Source organism: Grampus griseus (assembly GCF_964374135.1).
Source record: "Grampus griseus genome assembly, chromosome: 10".
NCBI lineage: Eukaryota > Metazoa > Chordata > Mammalia > Artiodactyla > Delphinidae > Grampus > Grampus griseus.
This window is the reverse complement of record NC_139004.1, coordinates 16,072,011-16,093,561: the sequence shown is the minus strand read 5'-3', so window position 1 is coordinate 16,093,561 and position 21,551 is coordinate 16,072,011. Positions and strand designations below refer to the sequence as shown.

General features: G+C 38.2%; 1 protein-coding gene across 2 annotated transcripts in view; it reads right to left on the bottom strand.

Moving 5' to 3' along the window:
• The window catches only part of CDKAL1 (CDKAL1 threonylcarbamoyladenosine tRNA methylthiotransferase), a 649,761-nt gene that overhangs the window by 541,574 nt on the left and 86,636 nt on the right, over nt 1-21,551 (bottom strand). For both annotated transcript variants that reach the window (XM_082664020.1, XM_082664021.1), the window contains one exon: nt 8,963-9,047. In XM_082664020.1, coding sequence (XP_082520146.1) covers nt 8,963-9,047 — 85 coding nt within the window. The remainder of the gene's footprint in view (nt 1-8,962; nt 9,048-21,551) is intronic.

Here is a 21,551-nt window from a genome sequence, read left to right as displayed (position 1 = left end):
AACACTCTGACCTCTTTCACTTACTCTCTTGCTTAAAATGCCAAAAACAAAGCAACTGTTGATGTAACAGTAATCATGAAATATGCAAAATACTGTTCTCCAAAAAGATTTTTGATAGCTGTGAAACTCAGTTTTGCATTTTATAATGATTTATTACATCTAAACTGCTTTTTCTGTTCCTGATTTGCAAATTAAGTAACTTATCTTACAACTGTAAATTTAACTATTCCTTCATTTTTTTAAAGTCAACCAGGAATTCAATCCTAAAATATACTTTCTCCTTTACTCCCCATCAAATTTCTCACTGAGATTTATCATGTAATAGTCTCCCTGCACTCCCATTCGTCTCCATGTTTTCCATGGATAGGGGACAAACAACTAAAGTCTGTAGCAGGAAATGTGTCAAAATCTGCTCTGAATTATGTAACTCTCACCCCTCACTTTAGGAATCAACAGAGAACTCTTCATTTATGTTTCCAGAAAGCATGTTCCTCTAATACCATCATTAACCCCAGACTAGCTGACAGAGAAAAAACAATACAAAGTCCTAGCATCAACAGAAAGTAGACTAAACAGACCCATGACTTAAGACTTGAATAATATGAATTCACATATGGTAGACAGTAAGAAGACCTAACACATAAACAGCAACTTATCCAGAGAAATTTGGCCTTCATCAAATCAGCTTTCAATTCAATGCAAAACTCAGTGCCAAATATTTACCAGGCACTGTACCAGAGACCAAGGATCCCTCAGTAAACAAGTGAGACAACATCACTGTCTGCGTAGATCTTACTGTTCCACTCTTCTCTCAAAGATCCTATATCAAGTCAACCTCTCCAAAACATCTACTTCTTACCCCACAACAGCCATGTTGATTTCTTTCTCCCACTTTGGTGTTTTTTAATGTTTTTTGCTCATTCATTGAAACTGGACAATCTGATATTCAAATGTAAGACAAGTGTTGTGATATTAATATAGTTATATAATTAATAATATACTTAACACAAAATAATACATTAGCAATGACTTGCTGATGCCCTGACAGCAGAATGATGCCAAGCACTCTTCCCAAAACAGGAAGAATCAATCCATTTAAAACCTAAGTGTACAAACACACGTTGAGTACAGACTGTGTGTCTAAAACAAGGTCTAACACTACCTGGTTTTTATCTACACCTTTGTTACCCTTTGACTCAAGATGAGACGCTTCAATTAATCCAGTGGCCAAGGTCCTGAAGCAGAGCCAGTTCACTTAGTTTGGCAAGAAGAACAGGGTCCTGCCACTCGCAGCTGAGCTTCTGCCAAGACCAAGCAATACTCCAAGAAGGGAGAACAGTTCTCACTCCTTTTACTACTTTACTCTGGAAAGAAACTGTGGACCAATAGTGGCAAGCACAAGTTTCTTATCTCATTTAGGACAAGAAGGGGCAGGTTTCTTCCTAGTTTATAAGCAAAACATAAAAAGCAAAACAGCATGATTTCTTAAAAAGAGAGCCCTTTAGTACAATCTTTGCAAATTAGAATGTTCTTTCCCCTTTTTGCAAATATACAGCCTGTCTCTACAAGGGATTCACAGGTGCCTTGGGAGTCTCTTCTCAGAACAGCTGACAAGCAAGTCTTACTCCATGAATGGTATCTGTTTCCCAAGAAAAGGAAAATCATTACATGGTAGAGTCAGAGGGTCAAAGACTTCATAAAAAAGGATTTTCCTGAGGTCAATAACCTGACCTCAAGACCACAATCTAGTAGAGAGCCAAATATGTAAACAAATAATAAAATGTAATATGCAACAATAGATGTTTGTACGGGATAAAGAAGTAGCACAGAACAGAGGGTGATTAACTCTGGGGACCCTGGAGGTAAAGGGTGGGAGTTAGAAGGGAGATAACCTTGCACACAGCATTACCTTTGATATGAGTCCCACAAGATGACTAGGTTGCCAAGTAGAATTACATGGGGTGCATGAGTGGGGGGGGGCGCGCGTGAGCATGTACATGCACACATGCATGCCTTTGGGGGAAAGGGAGAGCATGTTCCAAGGAATAGGAAAAACATATGCAAACACATTATATGTCTGGAAAATCATACAATTTAGGCAAGAAGTAAAATTCTATGGAGGAATGGCGAGAAAAGAGGCCATAGAGGTAGGCAAGGAACAGATTATTTTAAAAGACCTTTTTACACTAGGAAATTATATCTTTATCATGTAGCTGAGAAGGAACCATTACAGGGTGTGAAGGAGAGGAACGCATGAACTGGAACAGAAAAGGAGCTGAGAACAAGCTTAACTTCTACTGTAATATAAGAGCAAGAGATATTGAGGACCATAACTAAGACATTAGCAATAGGGATGGAGAGAAAGGATTAAATTCAAAAGATATGTGTCTAGTTCGTGGCAATCTGATGAAACATGAGAACACAGTGGTTCACTGCAAGTTCCAAGAAGCAACAAAACACTAACAACACTGGGCAAAAGTAATGAGAAGGAAGGAATCAAAGGGAGGAAGGAAAAGATATTTTAGAAGTAGAATCAGTTCTGAAGGATGGAAAATAGGGGAGGGAAAGAGGGAGTCAAAGAAAACTCCCAGACTATCTGATAGGTGACCTTGTAACCAAACAAGACAGGCAATACGAACAGGAACATTAGCTGGGGGAAAGGTGAGGTAGATAATGAAGAGGCTCTGACACGATGATTTAAAGCGTCAACTTTAAGGGGCATCTAAATGGAAAAGTCCAGAAAGCAGCTGGACATACAATGGACGTACAAGTTTGGTTCTTGGAAGGAGAGACCAGGGTCAGAGACAGAAATTTGGGAGTAATCAACACACAGATAGTATCTAAATAGTGGAAGTAGATGAGAAATGGTAGGAGGAAACGTAAACTCATGTTAAAAATAGCACTGTTTGGAGAAAAACAATAGCCTTAGACAAAACTTAACTGACAATATATATTAAGTCAAACAGTACAATATTTTGAACTAACTTTCCATATAGAGGGAAACCTTTAAGGTGGGAAAGGATAGCTGGAACCATGAGACTGTGACTGGTAAAAGCAAACAATGAACGACACTTGAAACAATAACATAAAAGTGCTACTGAACTAAAGCCATTGCATACTAGAAAAGCCAAAATTAAAATATCTAAGTTTTAAGAAAAAATCCACAATCTACAACATTAAAAAGTAAGTTTAACAAAAGAACTTACGTTACCTAACCTGTTTCTTGAAAAAGGCCAAACTAAAACCTAGTATTCTTTTTTATCTCCCAATGCCAATTTTTTTAATTAAAAAAATAAAGATAACCTGATTACTAACAAATTTAGTTAGAAACAGAACGAGTTGAGTTTTTTTCTTTTTTTAAACTGTATAATTACTAACTGAAAAGGAAAGCACTTCTCTGTTCGTAATAAGTCAGCTTTTGTGAAGGCAATTTATTTTACAAATTCAAGTTGAAACAATATTCTGATGCCTCCCCCAACTTCAGTTTACAATGAAGAACTCAAAGTCAAATCCACATAAAGCAAAAAATCTTTTCATAATAGGAGTGAACATCCAATAATTTACTTGATCAACAGAACGCTATTTCTAAAAAGAGCTCTCCTTTAAACAGAAGATATAATACAAAGCAGGTTATCCTGTCTCAACATACACTTTTCTTCTTTGTCCATTTCTCCTTATATTTCCATTGTTCTTTCAAGTAATTTCACTGAGATATCTAAACCATCCCTTCAACATTACCATTTATTTCTACAGGCAAAGGTGGTTCAAAGAACTAGTGACTCATCTATCTACTATCAGTGTGGCTAAACCACAGTGCCCATTTGGGTTAATAACGCACAAGGTCAAACAGAGGTTGACAGTCCATGATCAAAGCAAGCTGGCTATTCTTTCTGTCATTTATATAGAACACACAAGATGTGTTTATCTTCACCAGCCTCTGAATGACCTCCTTTAGGTGGCATGGAAAAGATTCCACATTTCTATAAAGCACTAACCAAAGGAGTTTTCTTATTTGATACTCTCATTAAGAGCAAATTTTATTTTTTTGAAACTTTTGATCTTTTTCGTTTACTCAAGAACCCCTCAAGTTTAAGGCCATATTGTCTAAATCAAATTGGTTTAATGCATAAAACAAGGACAGGGCAACTGGCAAATGCTCAAGAGGAAAGAGTATGCATACAACAGGCTGCCACCACAAAACATGGGCCTCATGAGAGATTTTTTCAAAATTAGTAAAGGCAATAGCATTTAACATTTCAAAGTTCAAAAGGCAGCCAGAAAAGTCATCCTTAACTCCTTTTTTACTACTTAAAACTCCTACTGTCTTATCAATCTGAACATCAATAATACAAACACTGTAAAGTCTTAGTAATTAGATCAACTAGTAGAAAGTACTGATCAGTACAGCCTACGGATTAACACGTATGCATTTTCATATCAGGTATGTAACTTGGACTAGATTAAGGAATTATTTAAAGTAGAATGATTTACTGTCAGCATTACTGTATAAAATGAAAATTTCCAAATAATTTTAAGCCGTTATTCTCTGTGACCAAGGTTAAATAATACTCCCAATATATTTTATACTGTGAAGTTGCAAAACTAATACTTTTGACCACCACCACCAAGAGAAGAAAAAAAAAAAGGCCCTGGCTGTCTTGTCACAAATTCACAATTCTGGGATCTTATGCATTGATTACATGAAAGATAGTAAATCTCTCAGTTTTCTTTCTTTTCTCCTGTTAAAACAAGAGGGTCCTACTGCCTGGTAGCTCAGGAGAAATAAAATGAGTTGATAATAGACAAACAACTATTAAATATCAAAAATACATATGGCACAGAGAACTATGTTCAATATCCTATGATAAACCATAATGGAAATTATATAAAGAAAGAATGTATATATATGTATAACTGAATCACTTTGCTGTACAGCATTAATTAACACAACATTGTAAATCAACTATACTTCAATAAAAAAAATTTCTACAGTCGAAAAAAAAGAATACATTGGGAGAGAGACAAAAGCAGATGATCAGAAATTAAGGCGAACGCTCAGAAGTAAGTGGCAAAGTGAAGCAATCATTATTTGTAGGGGGTTCAGGTTAGAAAAAAAGAGCCCCCAGCCCATCCTGAAAATGGGTGAATATGAGCATAATGCATTAGGCGCAGCTGAACAAGGAGAGATGAAACACCCCATCAGGGCCTCCTTGAATTTAAATGTTGCCTCACTGTCATGGGGGGAAAAGTGCATGCTCATGAGGAGGCTGAAGGGAAAGGATGGAGCTGGAGGTTGAGAGAAGACAAATGAGTCGCATGACTGAAGGTGTAATAAAGTTTACGAACTATTTTTCTTTGTTTTGCTTTGTTAGGAGACAGTGGTGAAAGGGGGAGAACATTTAAATAAAGCAAAATGCTTGACAAGAGTAGGTAATCTTTCACTGAAAGTCTTTAAATGTATAAATGTCACTTGAATTTGACATTTTCTCAATGTTAATTGTTACTGTGCCTTCTACAGGATTATATTTATTCTGGAAGCAAATCCAACGTTAGCTTAGGTGGTATGTTAACAAGAACTAGTTGTGATTAGCAAAAGCTTTCAAAGCCATTTAAAAAAATACTTAATCACCTATAATACTGTTTTTAAATTTTCTTTCAAGCAAGCAGAATAGTGCATTAAAGGAACCTGTGCTCTCTACCACTAGTGTTGTAGTGTTAAAATGACAAACATCTTAAGTGATTACCTCACTTAATCTTTCAAACACCGTATCATTACCTTGAACTGCATTCACAAGAGTTTATGTAAGAAAACCCATTGACACAAGTTATATTTGAGTTTTTAAATAAACTTTTAGAAACAGTCTAGAAGTGTATCAGTTAATCACATTTTAAAATTGATAATCACACAAACTGAATTCTCTGGGGTTTGTACTTAGAGGCTATCAGTAGCACTAAAGTATCTTTGTATCTTATGCCTCTCCTATAGGAGAAAAAGTAGATAATCAGGGAACATGATAGACTTCCCATAAAAGGCATTCTTTGAAAATAAGCAGCACCTGGTAAACATCCTGCTCTGCTCTTGGTTTAATTCTCCCTTCTTCTGGTCCTAACCATGACCCTAACTCCCCTGTTCCATCTCACATCACTACCACCCTCCTAAGCCTCCCACCATCGTTCAGGTAACAACTCTTCTCTGCTCCTTCCATGATTTCTAAGTTGAGGAAACCATCATATTCAACTATCGCTTCTATGGAAACAATGCAAAATCTGTACCTCTAGTGGTGCCTCTTTGATATCTGCCTCAATTCTGTAACTGCTTATCTGACTTCTTTACCTGGTATTAAATTTAACATCGCACAGGCTCTAGTGAGACTACCTAGGTTAACATCCCACCTCCACCACTTATGAACTCAACAGCTTTAGAGAACTTCATCTGCAAAACAGATGCTTCTTCATCTGTAAAACAGAAATAAAATTGGAACCTACAACTCATTGGTAGACTGCAAGAATTAAACTAGATAATATCTAATTGATGTAAAGCACTTTGAACAGTGCCTGCCACATAGAAGACACTTGATAAAAATCAAATATTATCCATTACTTTATTATAACATTTAGCTGTAACTTTAAATACAGCACATTCAAAAACAAAAACATGTCTTCCTTCAAACTGGAGAACAAAAAGGCACTAGCGGTATCAAACATCTAGACTTATTATAAATCTATACTAATTATGACTATGTCAGGTAAGCAGTAGTAGAATAAGCACCAAAATAAAGAAACAGATCAGTGGAACCAAATAGAGAGCCCACAGACAGACCCAACCATCTATGGACACTCAGCCTATGACAGAGTGGATAATATATAGATAAAAGGAGAAAGGACAGGTTTTCAAAAAATAAATGATACTGGAAAAAGTCGGAGTCTACACAGAAAATAAATAAATAAAATGGGATCCTCTTCCTGGTATCATACCAAAAAAAATCAACTCCAGATGAATTATAAACCTGAATGTAAGAAGTAAAAACCATGGAATTTTTAGAAGAAAATACATAGAATATCTTAACTTCAGAGTAAGGAAAGACTTCTTAAACAGTAAGAGCACGGACCCAAAGGCAAAGGTTGATAAATTTTAAGCCAGAATTTCTCTTCATCCTAAGATACCATAAAAGAAAGTGAAAGATAAGCCACAATTGATACAACATATGTAATATGTAAGGATTAGTATATAGAATACATTTAATGTATTCCCACAAATAATAAAAAAATAACAGGGAAATATATTTAAGAGCCATTTCACAGAAAAGGAAAATCTAAATGGCAAATAAACATATAAAAGGATGCTCAACATCACTAGTAATCACAGAAACACAAATTAAGACCACATTGAGATACCATCTCCACCACCAGATGGGCAAAAATTTACAACCCTGACCGTATCAAGTACTGGCAAAGAGTGGAGAACAACCACACCCATCCATGACTGGTGGGAGTGAGCGCCAGTACATCCGTTGGGGGAAAAGTTCATCATTACCTAAAACTTTGAATATGCACACACCTGTGACCCAATAATTCCTAGGTACATATCCTAAAATAACTCTTGCACATCCGCACCAGAAAACATGTTCAAAATATTCAGAGCAGCAGTGCTCATGAAAGCAAAACACAGGGAAAACTCAAAACTCTTTCAATAATAAAATGGATAAATTGTGACAAATTCATTCAGTAAAATACTATGAATGGCCAGTTATTTTACATCCATCAACATGGATAAATCTAAAAGCAAAACGTTAAGGAAAAGAAGCAAATCTCAGAACACAAACAGTATAAGTCCAATAAATATAAAAGAGGGCAAAACTAAACAACACATTGTTTAGAGATATATTTAATAGATGATAAATTTACTAATAAAAGGAAGGGAATGACCCACAAAAGTCAGGATAAAGGTTACATCTCAGGGATATGACTGAAAGAGGGACAACGGGGCAGTTTCTAAGGTCTCAGCAATGCTTTATTTCTTATGCTGGGTGGTAGATATTAGGTGTTAAGTTTGTTAACCTTATTTAAACTGTACATGTTTCATAAACTCATTTATGTATGATATATTTCACAATAAAACCAATGTGGTGGGGGTTGAGTTTGAGAGTGAAGTCAGGAAATGAAAAATCTTAACAGGTCTCTCGGGGGACTTCCCTGGCGGTCCCACGGTTAAGATTCCGCGCTTCCACTGCAGGGGGTTTGATCCCTGGTCCAGGAACTAAGATCTCACGTGCTGCGCAGCACAGCCAAAAATTTTAAGTCTCTCGGGGAAGGCAAGAAGAAAAACAGGACCAGAGCTAAAAGGGGTGTATGGGGCTGAGTAGGTCTGAGCTTGTTTAAATACCAATGAAAACGCACCAATGGGGTTGGAGAGATGAAAATAGAGGTGAATAAGGAAATAACTTATAGAATGAAGGTTGTAAGAAGTGGGTGGAGTGGGTGGAGTATGATTCAGAGATGTGAAAAAAAGATACTTCTTTCACTGTAACTTGAGGAACAATTCAAGAACCACGGATTACATGCCCGCTCCCCCAATAAACTGTACTTCTCTTGATGGCCAGGCATTATTAGAACAGTGCTAATGGACAGGGAAGAGAAAAGAGGTAAGGACTGCTTTGGATAGTTTCAAAATGTAGAGACTGGATTCCCTGAGAAAAGTATGTTGTTAATACTTGACAGATATTCAAATCACCTATTAGCTAACTTCACAAATACTCAAATACCTATTAGAAAAGTCTACCTTGAAGTTTTATTCCTTACCAGATAAATTCAAAACAGTATAATGCCCAAAGTCCAACTCATACTTTTGTTGATAACATGCTGAGTATTTGTAATGGTAGGAATCTTTTAAAAGCTAACTTCCTGAAAATTAATTCTTACATCACTTATAAAAAGATAAGAAAAAAAATCAACATCCACTTACTTAATTGAGTTTCTAAAGTGGTCTTCAGCCGGATTTTTTACAGTACAACTATTCAGGAGCCATAAGTCTGCCTCTGATGCATTTTCTATTAAAAAGATAAATATGAAAAAGAAAAGTAAGTATCACATTTAATCAGCCGAAAGTATCCAAGTGCTTACTCAGATGGCACTGGGACCACAGAGGGAGAGGAGAGAGAGCTAGTGGGTAGAGTCAAGTAAACAGGCAATTACAACATAGTAGATAACTGCTTCAGCATGGAAACGTTGGTGAGAAATAAATATTAAAATATATAACCTGTGCTATTATCTTCTCATTTAAAATATAAAGAGGATAAGCATTTTCTTCAAACATTTTGAATACTTGCGAGTATTTAATACTAACAAAAACTAAAGTGAAACTGGCCTAATCTTACCTCTGAATATGAAATTAATCGCCCCTTTTTAGGCTGTGTGTTAATATTTTTCAAGCACATGTATTATACACTGAATATTCTTCAGCTTGAGATGTTACTAAAAACATTGTTTGTCTTCTTTGAAAAAGTTAATGATTTACATCAAAGTGAGTCTTTTATTCCTCACTAATTTGATTAGATACTGTTATACACTATAACAAACTCACTAGCAACACAACAAATTACCCAAACCAAACCCGTCACGTTTATTGAAATGAATATGTACGTATGTATGTATGTATGGCTGCACTGGGTCTTCATTGCTATGCGCAGGCTTTCTCCAGTTGGGGTGAGCGGGGGCTACTCTTCGTTGCGGTGTGTGGGCTTCTCATTGCGGTGGCTTCTCTTGTTGCAGAGCACAGGTTCTAGGCGCGAGGGCTTCAGTAGTTGTGGTACGCAGGCTGCGGTAGTTGTGGCTCGTGGGCTGTAGAGCGCAGACTCGGTAGTTGTGGTGCACGGGCTTAGGTGCTCCGCGGCATGTGGGATCTTCCCAGACCAGGGCTCGAACCCATGTCCCCTTCATTAGTAGGCGGATTCTTAACCACTGCACCACCAGGGAAGCCCCTCGAAATGAATTTATAAATGCCTGAAGTGCTTGATGCTATTCCAACAGCCTTACTGCCTAAAAGGACTTATACATTAAAATAGGATTACCACAATGAAAGGAAAACCAAAGTTGAAAACTGCAGCACCTTCAATGTTATTTCAACAAGAACAGAAGCAGAGGTCAAAAGACATGAAGAACTAAGGACATATGGATGTCTGTGTGTACATTCTCCACCTGGGAATGGAGCTTCCAGTGAGAGCATTCCATGAGAGGGATGGGGAGCACATCCAAGCTTCCGGTAACTTGGCAAAACTTTTCCCCCAAACATTTTGTTATAAAAATGGTAAATTTTTTACGAAGAGATAAGATCCACAAATTCTTGAAAAGGAAAGCTCCTCATTACTATACATCAGCTGAAACTAGGATCCCTCCTAACTTGTCTCCCTCCTTCCATTCATACTCCCCATCCCCACCCAGTCGTCTATTTTCCCACCCAGCAGCCAGAGTGGCCTTTCGTAAAACAGCAATCTAATTACGCCACTTGCCTGCTCAAACTTGGTAATGACGAGTATTCACCGACCTCTTCTAGTTCCCTCCAAGTTAGTCCCCACAATGCCACCGAAAAGATAATCCTCTAGTAGCAATCTGACCATAGTACCTTTTCAACCTTACAGTAATTTACAATTGGTATTCAAGACCTATCCAGATCTCCACCTCCTCAACTGCAATATTCATTTCTCCCTATATTCATCTATCCTTCCAGGCACACCAAACCAAATTCCTCAAGCTTGCACTATTCCATCTGCCTAGAATACCTTTATTTTCTTCACAGAATGACAGCTCATACCCCTTTCACCTGCCTATCCACCTGGCTAACTCCTTTTCATCCTTCAGTTTCAGCTCGATGTTTGTGAGATGCCCCCTCTCTGCACTCCCACAGTAGACTGTCTAGACTATTCTTGCACTTTACAATTCTGTATTAAAATAATTCATTTTTCCAGCCTGTCTTTATTACTATTTAAGAGATATTGAAGACATTTTTTTCTGCCGCTCTCTGAATGTCCAGGACCTAACACAGATTGTTCTACTTACGAGCATAAATCAGTCAACTATCAAAACACAACGAGGATTTACTATGTGTCAGGCTCTGTTCTAAGTACTAAGGATATGAGAGTGAAACCAGTTTCCACCCTCAAGGAGTTTACAGCCTTAAAGAGGAAGTCTGACCAAAACAAAAGACAGAAGTAAGCAAGATAATTTCAGGTACCAGTCAATGATATTAAGATGATTAAAGAGAGTACTGAACAGAGAATAATTGTGGGGTTGCTGGTCAAAATAAGTCTCCCTTGGGGGCTTCCCTCGTGGCGCGGTAGTTGAGAATCTGCCTGCTAATGCAGGGGACACGGGTTTGAGCCCTGGTCTGGGAAGATCCCACATGCCGCAGAGCAACTAGGCCCGTGAGCCACAACTACTGAGCCTGCACGTCTGGAGCCTGTGCTCCGCAACAAGAGAGGCCCACGATAGTGAGAGGCCCCTGCTTGCCACAACTAGAGAAAGCCCTTGCACAGAAAAGAAGACCCAACACAGCCAAAAATAAATTAATTAATTTTTTTTAAAAAAGTAACAAATGTTCAAGTACAATTGGTGTCAAAAAAAAAAAAAGTCTCCCTTGGAAGCTTAAATCTGAGTTGAGACTTAAACAATGGGAAGGAATCTGCCACGCAAAGATCAGAAGAAAGAGCATTCCAATGAGAAAATAGCACAAGTGCAGAGGCCATGAAACAGGCCCAAGCTTGCCATGTTCCAGTAACAGAGAGAAGACCAGTGTGATTGGACCCAGGGAGAGAAAGGTCTGAGAGGTGGGCAGGTACCAGATAATATTGGCAAGTTAAGAAAATTACATTTATTCTAAGAGTAATGAGAAGTCACCACTGGGTTTCAAACATGAACTAATTCCTACTTCAGAAATTCCATTATGGAAACACTGTGAATAAAAGTCTGTAGATGGGGTAAAAGCAAAAGAAGTGGGGAAAAAAGTAAAGGCAAGAAAATCAGCTGGAAGCTGAGACACTGGTCTAAGGGTAAGAGAAAGACCGCAGAAACCTGGACTGGGATTATAGCAATGGCAAGAATGAGAAGTGAATGGAGGCGTGTTTTGGAGGTAGAATTAAAAGAATTCACTGTTAGATCAGGTATAAGTCGTGCAAGAAGGCATCATGTAGGATCGCTAAACACGTGGAAAAGATTCTGGCCTGAGCACCAGTTACTGAGGTGCCATTTACTGAGATGAGGGAGGTCTGGAAAGGCACGGATTTGGGGAACAGAGAATCGATAGTTCTGTTGTGGCCATGTTTTGTTTGAAATCCCTATTAAATGTCCAACTAGAAATACTGATCAGCCATTTGTATATATGAAACCAAAGCTCACAGGGGTCCTCCAGGCTGGAGACACAAATGGGAGAATCTAAACCCTAAAAAGATACCTGAATTTAGAGGAATGGATGTGCTCACCTAAGGAGAGAATGTAGGGTGGGGGGAAAAAGGAGAGAGAAAAAGCAGAAGACAGAACATCGGGTTGTTCAAAGGTCTGATGGAGTTGAGATGAGAAAAGGACATGGAAAAGGAACAGCCAATAAGATAAGGGGATAAAAACTAGGGAGCATGGTGTCACAGAAATCCAGAGAAGAAAGTACTTTAAAAAGAAATAATCAATTGTGTTAAATGCTAAGAGTTCAAGAAAGATATCTGTATAAATACTAGTATTGTTACCAAAAAAAATAAGATGGTCCTCCACCCTTTTTCATTTTGCTTTCTCAATTTTGAGTATTTGCTTGCTCTGTGCCAACTTACAATCACCCAGCAAAGGCCCTTTTTTAAGGTTTTTAAATAACACAGAAAACAAACTAACTACCAAAGGGGAGTGAAGAGGAAAATCGTATATGGCTATTTGCCAGTAAGTAATGTGATCCCACATGTTCTGCCCCCTATGAACACATTTCCTGGGTTTTAAGATGCCATCAACTATAAGAAACACAACCAAATTTGTAGCAGCTCTTCAAGAGAGGTGGAACATTATTCTCTGTTCTTTTAAGTTTTAAGATACATCCCAACTTCAAACATTAATATAGGAGGCAGAGTGGGGGTGAGATGCATCTGAAACAGAAGAAATAAGCTAGTATTTGGCGTGTCTACCTTAGAGCAGCAGCATCTAGAACAATCAGGAAATACCAGAAGATGTGCAGTTTCTAGAACCTCATCACCCCAAATAAAATAACTGTTCAAACATCCTACTGCTGGTAGGTAATTAGGTTACTGCGTTAACTATCTGCTAAGAGAAGGTTAACAGCTTATGTTCTTGCCTTAATCAGAGCATCCATGTCAGGTTCTCCAGTGTCTGGGAGAGGAGAACACAGGGGACAGGACTAGGGAAATGGGCAAGAAAGGACCACGGAAGGGAAAGGCAGTAAGAAGGCACCAAGACTGGAGGCACAGACTTCACGAAGACCCAGGAAACAATTCTACCTACCGTGAGACCTGTCCTCCAACACTTGTCCTTGTTAACCCAGGACATGCAGCTGAAAATCATCTGCACATAAGGCAAATACTGCCAATGCCAGAGCTGCGAAACCAGTACTGGGGTAAAAGGCTACACACTTGAGGCTAGCCAGATGGAATCTAGACCTCCAGATTTGACTACTTACAGTCTTTCATTATTTCAAATGGCGCTGCAATGAATAGCACTGTACATGTATCATTTTGTATTTTTCCCGGATTACCTGTGGAATCAAGTCCAAAAAGGTGTGACTGTTGGGTCAAAGGATAAATTCCCCTCCATAAAGGGCGCATGGCTTCACATTCCCATGAGCAATGCATGAGACTGCCCATCTACCCACAGCATCACCCATGTAGTGTGCTATCAAACCTCTGTACTTCTGGCAATGCGGTGAGAGACAGGAAGCCCGTGGGATTTGAACTGTGCATTTCTCTTATTAAGAATGAGTTGAGCATTTTTTCACATGTTTAAGGGCCTTTGCAGAGTTGGGGGTTTTTTCCTCCCCTGTTTTCCATCTGTTCAGATCTTTAGCCCATTTTTCTATCAGGATAGTCATTTTAATCTCTAGTTTTAATTTACAAATATACACACACACACAAAGAGGATGTTAATCTTTTGTCTATGATAGAAGTTACAATATTTTCTCCCGGCTTGTTATTTTACTTTTTTATAGTTTCTTCATGCTTTTTTATATTCAGGATATCAAATTTATCAAACTTTTCTCTTTTTTAAATTTTACTGAAGTATAGTTGATTTACAACGTTCTGTTAATTTCCGCTGTATAGCAAAGTGACTCAGTTATACATATATATATATTCTTTTTCATATTCTTTTCCATTATGGTTTATCACAGGACATTGAATATAATTCCCTGTGCTATACAGTAGGACCCTGTTGTTTATCCATCCTATATATAATAGTTTGTATCTGCTAATCTATCAAACTTTTCTCTTACTGTTTCCAGATTTTCAGTCATAATTAGAAAGTTTCCTCTACTCCCAGATTATTAAGGAATTCACCCATGTTTTATTTTAATACACACAGGGTTTTACATTTAGATGTTTGCTCTATTAGAACTTTACCCCGATGTACATTGGTCTCACTGAATTTTTTTAATGCGAAATGAAATAAGATCCTTTGTGCTCATACCAAATTGGAAAATATTAGAAAGTATGGTACTACCTAGTGCTAGCAAAGGAACGGGGAAGCTGGCAAGCTCTACTCTGTTGATGAAGTCTATTCTGACAAAACTCTTTGGAATGCAACATGGGAATAGCTGTCAAAAATTTAAATGTGCATGAGAATTTCTCCTACACATGCTTGTAGGATACTTGCACCACACACACATAGTTATATACAAACACACAGATATACATATACATATATATGTACACACATATAAATTTTAAAATTCACATGGAAGATTACTGACAAGGCAAAAAACTTGGAAAGCCTACATATCCATTACAAGGAGACTGGTTAAATAAATTATGAGACTGCATCTAAAATGCCATTCAGCTGTTAAAAAAGCAAGATAAATCTGTAAGTACTAATTTATAATAATCTTTGTTATATCATCAGATGAAAGCAAGGTGAAGAGTAGGTCTTGAATTTCACTTGTGTTTTAAAATGGAAAAAGAGGAAATCCTGTTCTAAGTAAAAAAACAAAAATTCTCGAAGCATAAATATGAAACTGTTTGAGGTGTTTGCCCTTGGAAATAAGATGAAGGTTCAGCTGGTCTCCAATATTGTCTTAATATGCACTTTTATAGTCTCTTTTTTTTGTTTAAACTTGCATGGATATTACTTTTATAATTTTATAAAGTTTAACCCTGAGAAGGGGCACATTAATATTTAATTTACCTGTCTTCATTGTTTGAATTTCTAACAGCATTTAAACTAAACTAAGAAAAACTAATCAAGCCTTTAAAAAAAATTTTTTAATTTCCTTTTTCATAGGGCTCAGAATCAATAGTGTTCTTTCATTTTAAGGTAAGAACATAAACTATTTTCCTGCTGTGATCCATCATGAAAACAGTGACCTGATATACATTTTCTGGGATTTTTCTCCCCACTGCTAAAAGCTTTTGCACTCACTGAACCAAGAAAATGATGATCATTGACACACCACCCACTTTGAGTATGAGGATGGAGAAACAAACTATTATTTGTTTTAATCGAAACGCATTTACTTTCCAAACTATTTCTTTATGTATACAAGATAAATTACTTCTAAATCCAAAGTAATAAAAATCTGATTGGCAATAATGACAATAGCTAACATTACTGAGTACATATTATGTACCCAGCAATGAGCCAAGCACCTCATACTCCTTTTCTTTCCCCATTTAATTCTCCCAATTTGAGGTGGGTTCAACTTTTACTCCAGTTTTACAGAGGGGGAATCTAAGGCTTAGAAAGGATAAGTAACTTGCCTAAAATCACACAGTAAGAGAGGGGCCAGGATTAGAAATCCAGACAAACTGACTTCAGAGACTGTAAATTTAAGGAAATTAGAATGCCTCATTAGGGGCTCTTTGCTTCTTGATCAAAAATAATATAGACAATACCTAAAAACAAAGTAAAAAAATGTATTACATGACCTTGAGGCTGCCTCATGATACTACTTCTAATAAGACAAATAACTAGGCTTCAAATGGAGCTGTTTGGCTATTTCCAAAATTTCCAAGATGTTGAACATGTCAGCTCTTGGCCATCCGTTATCAGTGGGAAACAGGCAAGTAAAGAAAGAATTAATACTGAGTGCATATAAAATGGATAATTGGGCTTCCCTGGTGGTGCAGTGGTTGGGGGTCCGCCTGCCAATGCAGGGGACGCGGGTTCGTGCCCCGGTCCGGGAAGATCCCACATGCCGCGGAGCGGCTGGGCCCGTGAGCCATGGCCGCTGAGCCTGCGTGTCCGGAGCCTGTGCTCCGCGACAGCAGAGGCCACAACAGTGAGAGGCCTGCGTACCGCAAAAAAAAAAAAAAAAAAAAAAAAGGATGACTAATAAGAGCCTGCTATAAAAAAAAAATTAATAAAATAAAATTCAAACCAAAAAAAAAATACTGAGTGCAGGAGCATTACTGCAGAGCACAGGCAGACTTTCAAAGCAACCAATCTTCCCTTCCCCCTGCAGCCTTCTGCATAATGGTGGCATTACAGAAGAGATGGGCATGGTTCATATCAACAGTACCCACAATAAACCATTTACCTTACACAACTGTTCCATCTGAAAGTCAACTAGAGGAGCAGCCTCAAACAGTAAGAGGAGCCTTACAACTACTTAACTCCATAGATTTAAGTAAGGCAGCCAGGCAAGCTGATACAAATAAAAATTCATTAAGAACAAAACGAAGAGGGAGAAAAGTCTTGATTATTTTGGACCCAGCAGCATTTGGGGGGAATTTTTTACCACAGAACTCTGGAAGGCAAGGCAAGTCCAAACAGTTTAAATGTCCATTATGTTTAATCACAGCTGGGAGTTTATTTATGTAATACAGATCATTGGATGCCTACTAAAAACTCAGAGAATAGAGCATGCTATAATACAAAAATTTTAAAGCACCTTTAAGGAGCATACTGAAAAAATCTTAAAACCAATAAAAGGCAAAACAAACATTCTAGTCAACCGATTCATATTTTCCTTCCACATTTCATTCACTGTTCTCCCTAGGGACTGTGTAAACGCACAGCATGGAGTAGCCATGCTTCAGAATCCATTTTATAAAAGCAAGTGACCCACGACAAAGAATGCTCCCTTTAACCAGCTAGGCTCGGAGGGGTGGGAGGCTGGGGAGAAGACAGGGAGAAAAAGAAGGCGTAGGAAAGATGCAGAGGAGAAATGAAAGAGACAGACGGACTGACAGAGCATCTCTAGCTCCCACGCCGAAATACGTAGAGCAAGAACGGCCCCTCCTCCACTGTGCAGTGCTGGTGACTGTTCGGCATGTTTCTGAGTGGAACACAGCAGCTCCTGGGGAAAGCACTTAGGCTTGGAGATGACACGCATAATGAGTTTGTTCTTTTAAAACAGTCATGCTGAGCGCTTCACAGAAATAAGATGAGGAAACCAAGGGTCAGCTTGAACTCTGTTTACTGTATGAAGGGAAAAGAACATTTTTTTCTCCTAAATGAGAAATAATAGCTGGCAAAACTCTACCAGTAAGTACTGAAGATTAATTATATAGCGAAACAGACCTGGTCATAATCAAAATCAGAGCGCTAGACAGACAGACCGTTTACTTACTATGTAGAACAGAACACTGCTAATATTCCCCCATTCTCTTTCCAGATCAAATTGCTCTGCTGATCCCTATACATAATTACTTCAGAAGTAACTGTGTCTAAAGAATCCCTAAAAGGATATCTATTTCTAGGTGTTAAATAAGTTTGTAAACTAAGAAGCAATAAATACACCAAATGGACTTTAGAGGGGACTGCGTGATCTGGTCCCCACCCCTCTATCCAAAGCCCACCTTGTATGCTACTATGTTCCTGCCACACTGAGCCTTTAGGCCCTCAGGCCTAATAAGTAAAATTCAAATGTTGAGATGACCAAAATCTAATTGGAAAAAAGTGCACAAAGTCTATGAACAGTTTACGAAGGAAGAAACACATATGGCTCTTGAACATACAAAAAGATGTTGAACCCCATTCTTAATCAATGAAAACTAAAACTGCACCCCCCAAAAAAACTGTACCATTTTTCTTCACTTCCTATATTGTCAAAATCCCAAAAGTTTGATAACACACTGAACTGATGTAACCATGAGGAAACAGGCACTCTCATGCATTGCTGGTGGGAATACAAACTAGGCCACCACCTATGGAGGCAATTTGACATGATCTCCCAAAATGGCAAATGCATATCCTCTGACCAAGCAGTTCCAAGAATTTAGCTATGACAAACGTACTTGCACAGGTGCAGTCATTAACTGCAGCTTTATTTCTAACAGCAAAAGGTGACTGACTAAAGACATTTTAGTTTATTCAGAATTGAGACTCCTATGGGGGGAGAGATAAATTAGGAGTTTGGGATTAACATATATACACTACTATATATAAAATAGATAATCAATAAGGACCTACTGTATAGCACAGGGAATTCTACTCAATAATCTGTAATAACCTATATGGGAAAGGAATCTGAAAAAGAATGGATAAATGTATATGTATAACTGAATCACTCTGCCATACACCTGAAACTAACACAACATTGTAAATCAACTATACTCTAATATAAAATAAAAATTAAATTAAAAGAAAAAAGAATTGGGCTTCCCTGGTAGTGCAGTGGTTGAGAGTCTGCCTGCTGATGCAGGGGACACAGGTTCGTGCCCCAGTCCGGGAAGATCCCACATGCCGTGGAGCAGCTGGGCCCACGAGCCATGCCACTGAGCCTGCGCGTCCGGAGCCTGTGCTCCGCAACAGGAGAGGCCACAACAGTGAGAGGCCCGCGTACCGCAAAAAAAAAAAAAAAAAAAAAAAGAATTGAGACTCTTATAAGCTACTTACAAAAGAAAAAAAAAAATAGAATAACCTCGAAGTCCTAATATAAAAAGATCTCCAGGACACATTGTTCAAAGAAAATAATAAGACACTAAAAATATATATACACTATGCTACCACTGGAAACTGAGAATACATATTCACATTTGCTTGTATTCATATTTAAAAAAATTCTGGATGTACATCAGAAACAAATAGCAATGGCTGGGATGGGGAGGAAGGAGTCGAATAGGACTGATGGGAGACAAGAGGAAGATTTTTTTCCTTGTATAACTTACTTTTTATTTTTGAACCTATTCAAAAATTAAGCATTTTCAAAGTAAAAAAGCAACTGTAAAAACTGTAGCTTGTCTTAATCCTCCTATCTTCCCATTTCTTTACTCCTTCCATAGTCAAACATCTGGAAAGACGTGTCTGTCTGTACCAGATGTACTCTGCCACCTCCCATCCACTCCTCCACCACTTCATTTTGATGAAGACCTTCAACCGCTCTCCATTCCCCGGACACCACTTTCATCGAGGGAACTGATGGCAAATGCCATAGACAGCACACCATGCAGTCAAACACTTTTTTCTTTACGTTGTGGAGAGCATCACTCTCCTGTTTTCCTCCTACCTCCTTGGCTGCTCTACTTTATCCATTCCCATCTGCCCTCCATGAAGTAGAGTTCCTTAGGACTAGATGTTGGTTCCCTTGTCATCTATTCACTGGATGATTCCAACCATACCTCTCACGGTTTTCAGTACTACCAGTGCACTGAGAGGTGATAGCCAAATTTATTCTCCCAGTTCAGACATCCATCTGAGCTCACTATACAACTCATCTAGTAACATCTCCACTGGAACATACTGAAAAAATATTGAACTGGACACAGACCATTTCCAAAACTGAACTCTCCAATTTTCAGGTTCTAGTTAGGAAAACAGAAACCACTCTAGGCATTAAGATTAAGAAAAATTAATACAGAAGTGTGCTTAATGGGCGATGGAAAAGCCAAGACACCAAATGTCTTCACCAAATGGGGAAGCGGGAAGCAACCAGGAGATGAGTAACAGCAGGAAGCCATTATCAGCCTAAGGGCTGGAGGGACTGACTGGAAGAGCCCAGAAGCTGTGATCACTGGCAGGGGCAAGAGCAACAACAGGGGCTGCCCATCGGAAAGCAGCACTGCAACAAAGGGAGGAGCTGTCTGATAGGGACAGAAGCCACCGGAATGAAACTGTCACTTCCTGGAACCGGACCCAGAGCAAAAAGCGTGGGAGGAAACCACCCTACGTCCTCCCTACTCCCATTCGCCAGGCTTCCATTAGCGCCTCCTGTTGGCCAAATCTAACCACAAGAGCCAAAAGGCAAGGAGACTGAAATGCAGTTCCATGCAATACAGAGGACAGACGAAATCAGGGAATTGAAACTGAGAGCCAGCAGGCAAATGACTAAACCTTCCATCTTCCAGAATTCCCCATCTCCATAAATGGGATCTCAGATCTAAGAGTACATCTAGGTGTACTCATGCTGAAACCAGAAACCTGGGAGTCATCATTAATCATTCCTTTCACCTCACCATCTCTCGCAGCAAATCCAACAACTCCCAAAGGATTTTACCTCCAAAGAATGTGAATATGTCTGCTATTCATCTCCACGGCTGCCACCCTTGTGTAAGTCTCCTCCCTCCCTACGGCTGCCATTACAGCAATTATGAAAACTATCAATGAACCAAAGGGAAGCAAGAGTTGTTTTGTTTTAACTAGATTATCATGGATAATCTATACATGTGGACAATGAAAACTGGGTGAATAAGATACACACTATTGGCAGCCAGCTGCAACTATATTTTGCTAAGGAGAACATAATTCATTATTGAGAATTTGCTACAAAACAGAAAATAGAATTGTTTAAAAAATATAATTGTATCTTTTTTTTTTAAAGAACAACTCAGTAAAATAAAATTCCAGTTTATTGTTGGACAACAGTGTTTCACACATACATCAACAGACCAAAAAAATATAGTCACTTCATAGAGAAAAAAAGGGGAAAAAATTAATCTTTTATCTTTGGCCTTTATAACCATCTCATAAAACTACTTATAATACAGCTAAGTACATACCCCAAAAAAGTTACTGGCATCCTGGGAATAAGACTGTTTTTGTTGTTGCTTTTGCTTTGGTTTTTTTCTAACCAGTTGTTTTTTCTCCTTTGAGATTATAATGAACATGGTCACACAACAAGTAAAGTCTGAAGTAGGACAGAGGACACTCCAAAGGCTGGTCTGGTCATCCAAGATCATTAAAAACGGCTGACCCTTAAGAGTATGTTCAAAAATAAACATGCAAATTAAAATACAAACAAATCTTCCTTTTGAAAGCACTTTTTTTTTAATTGAAGTATAGCTGATTTACAACGTTGTGTTAGCTTCAAACGTACAGCAAAGTGATTCAGTTATACAAATATATACATATTGATACATATATAAATCTATTCTTTTTCAGATTCTTTTCCATTATAGGTAATTACAAGATATTGAATATAG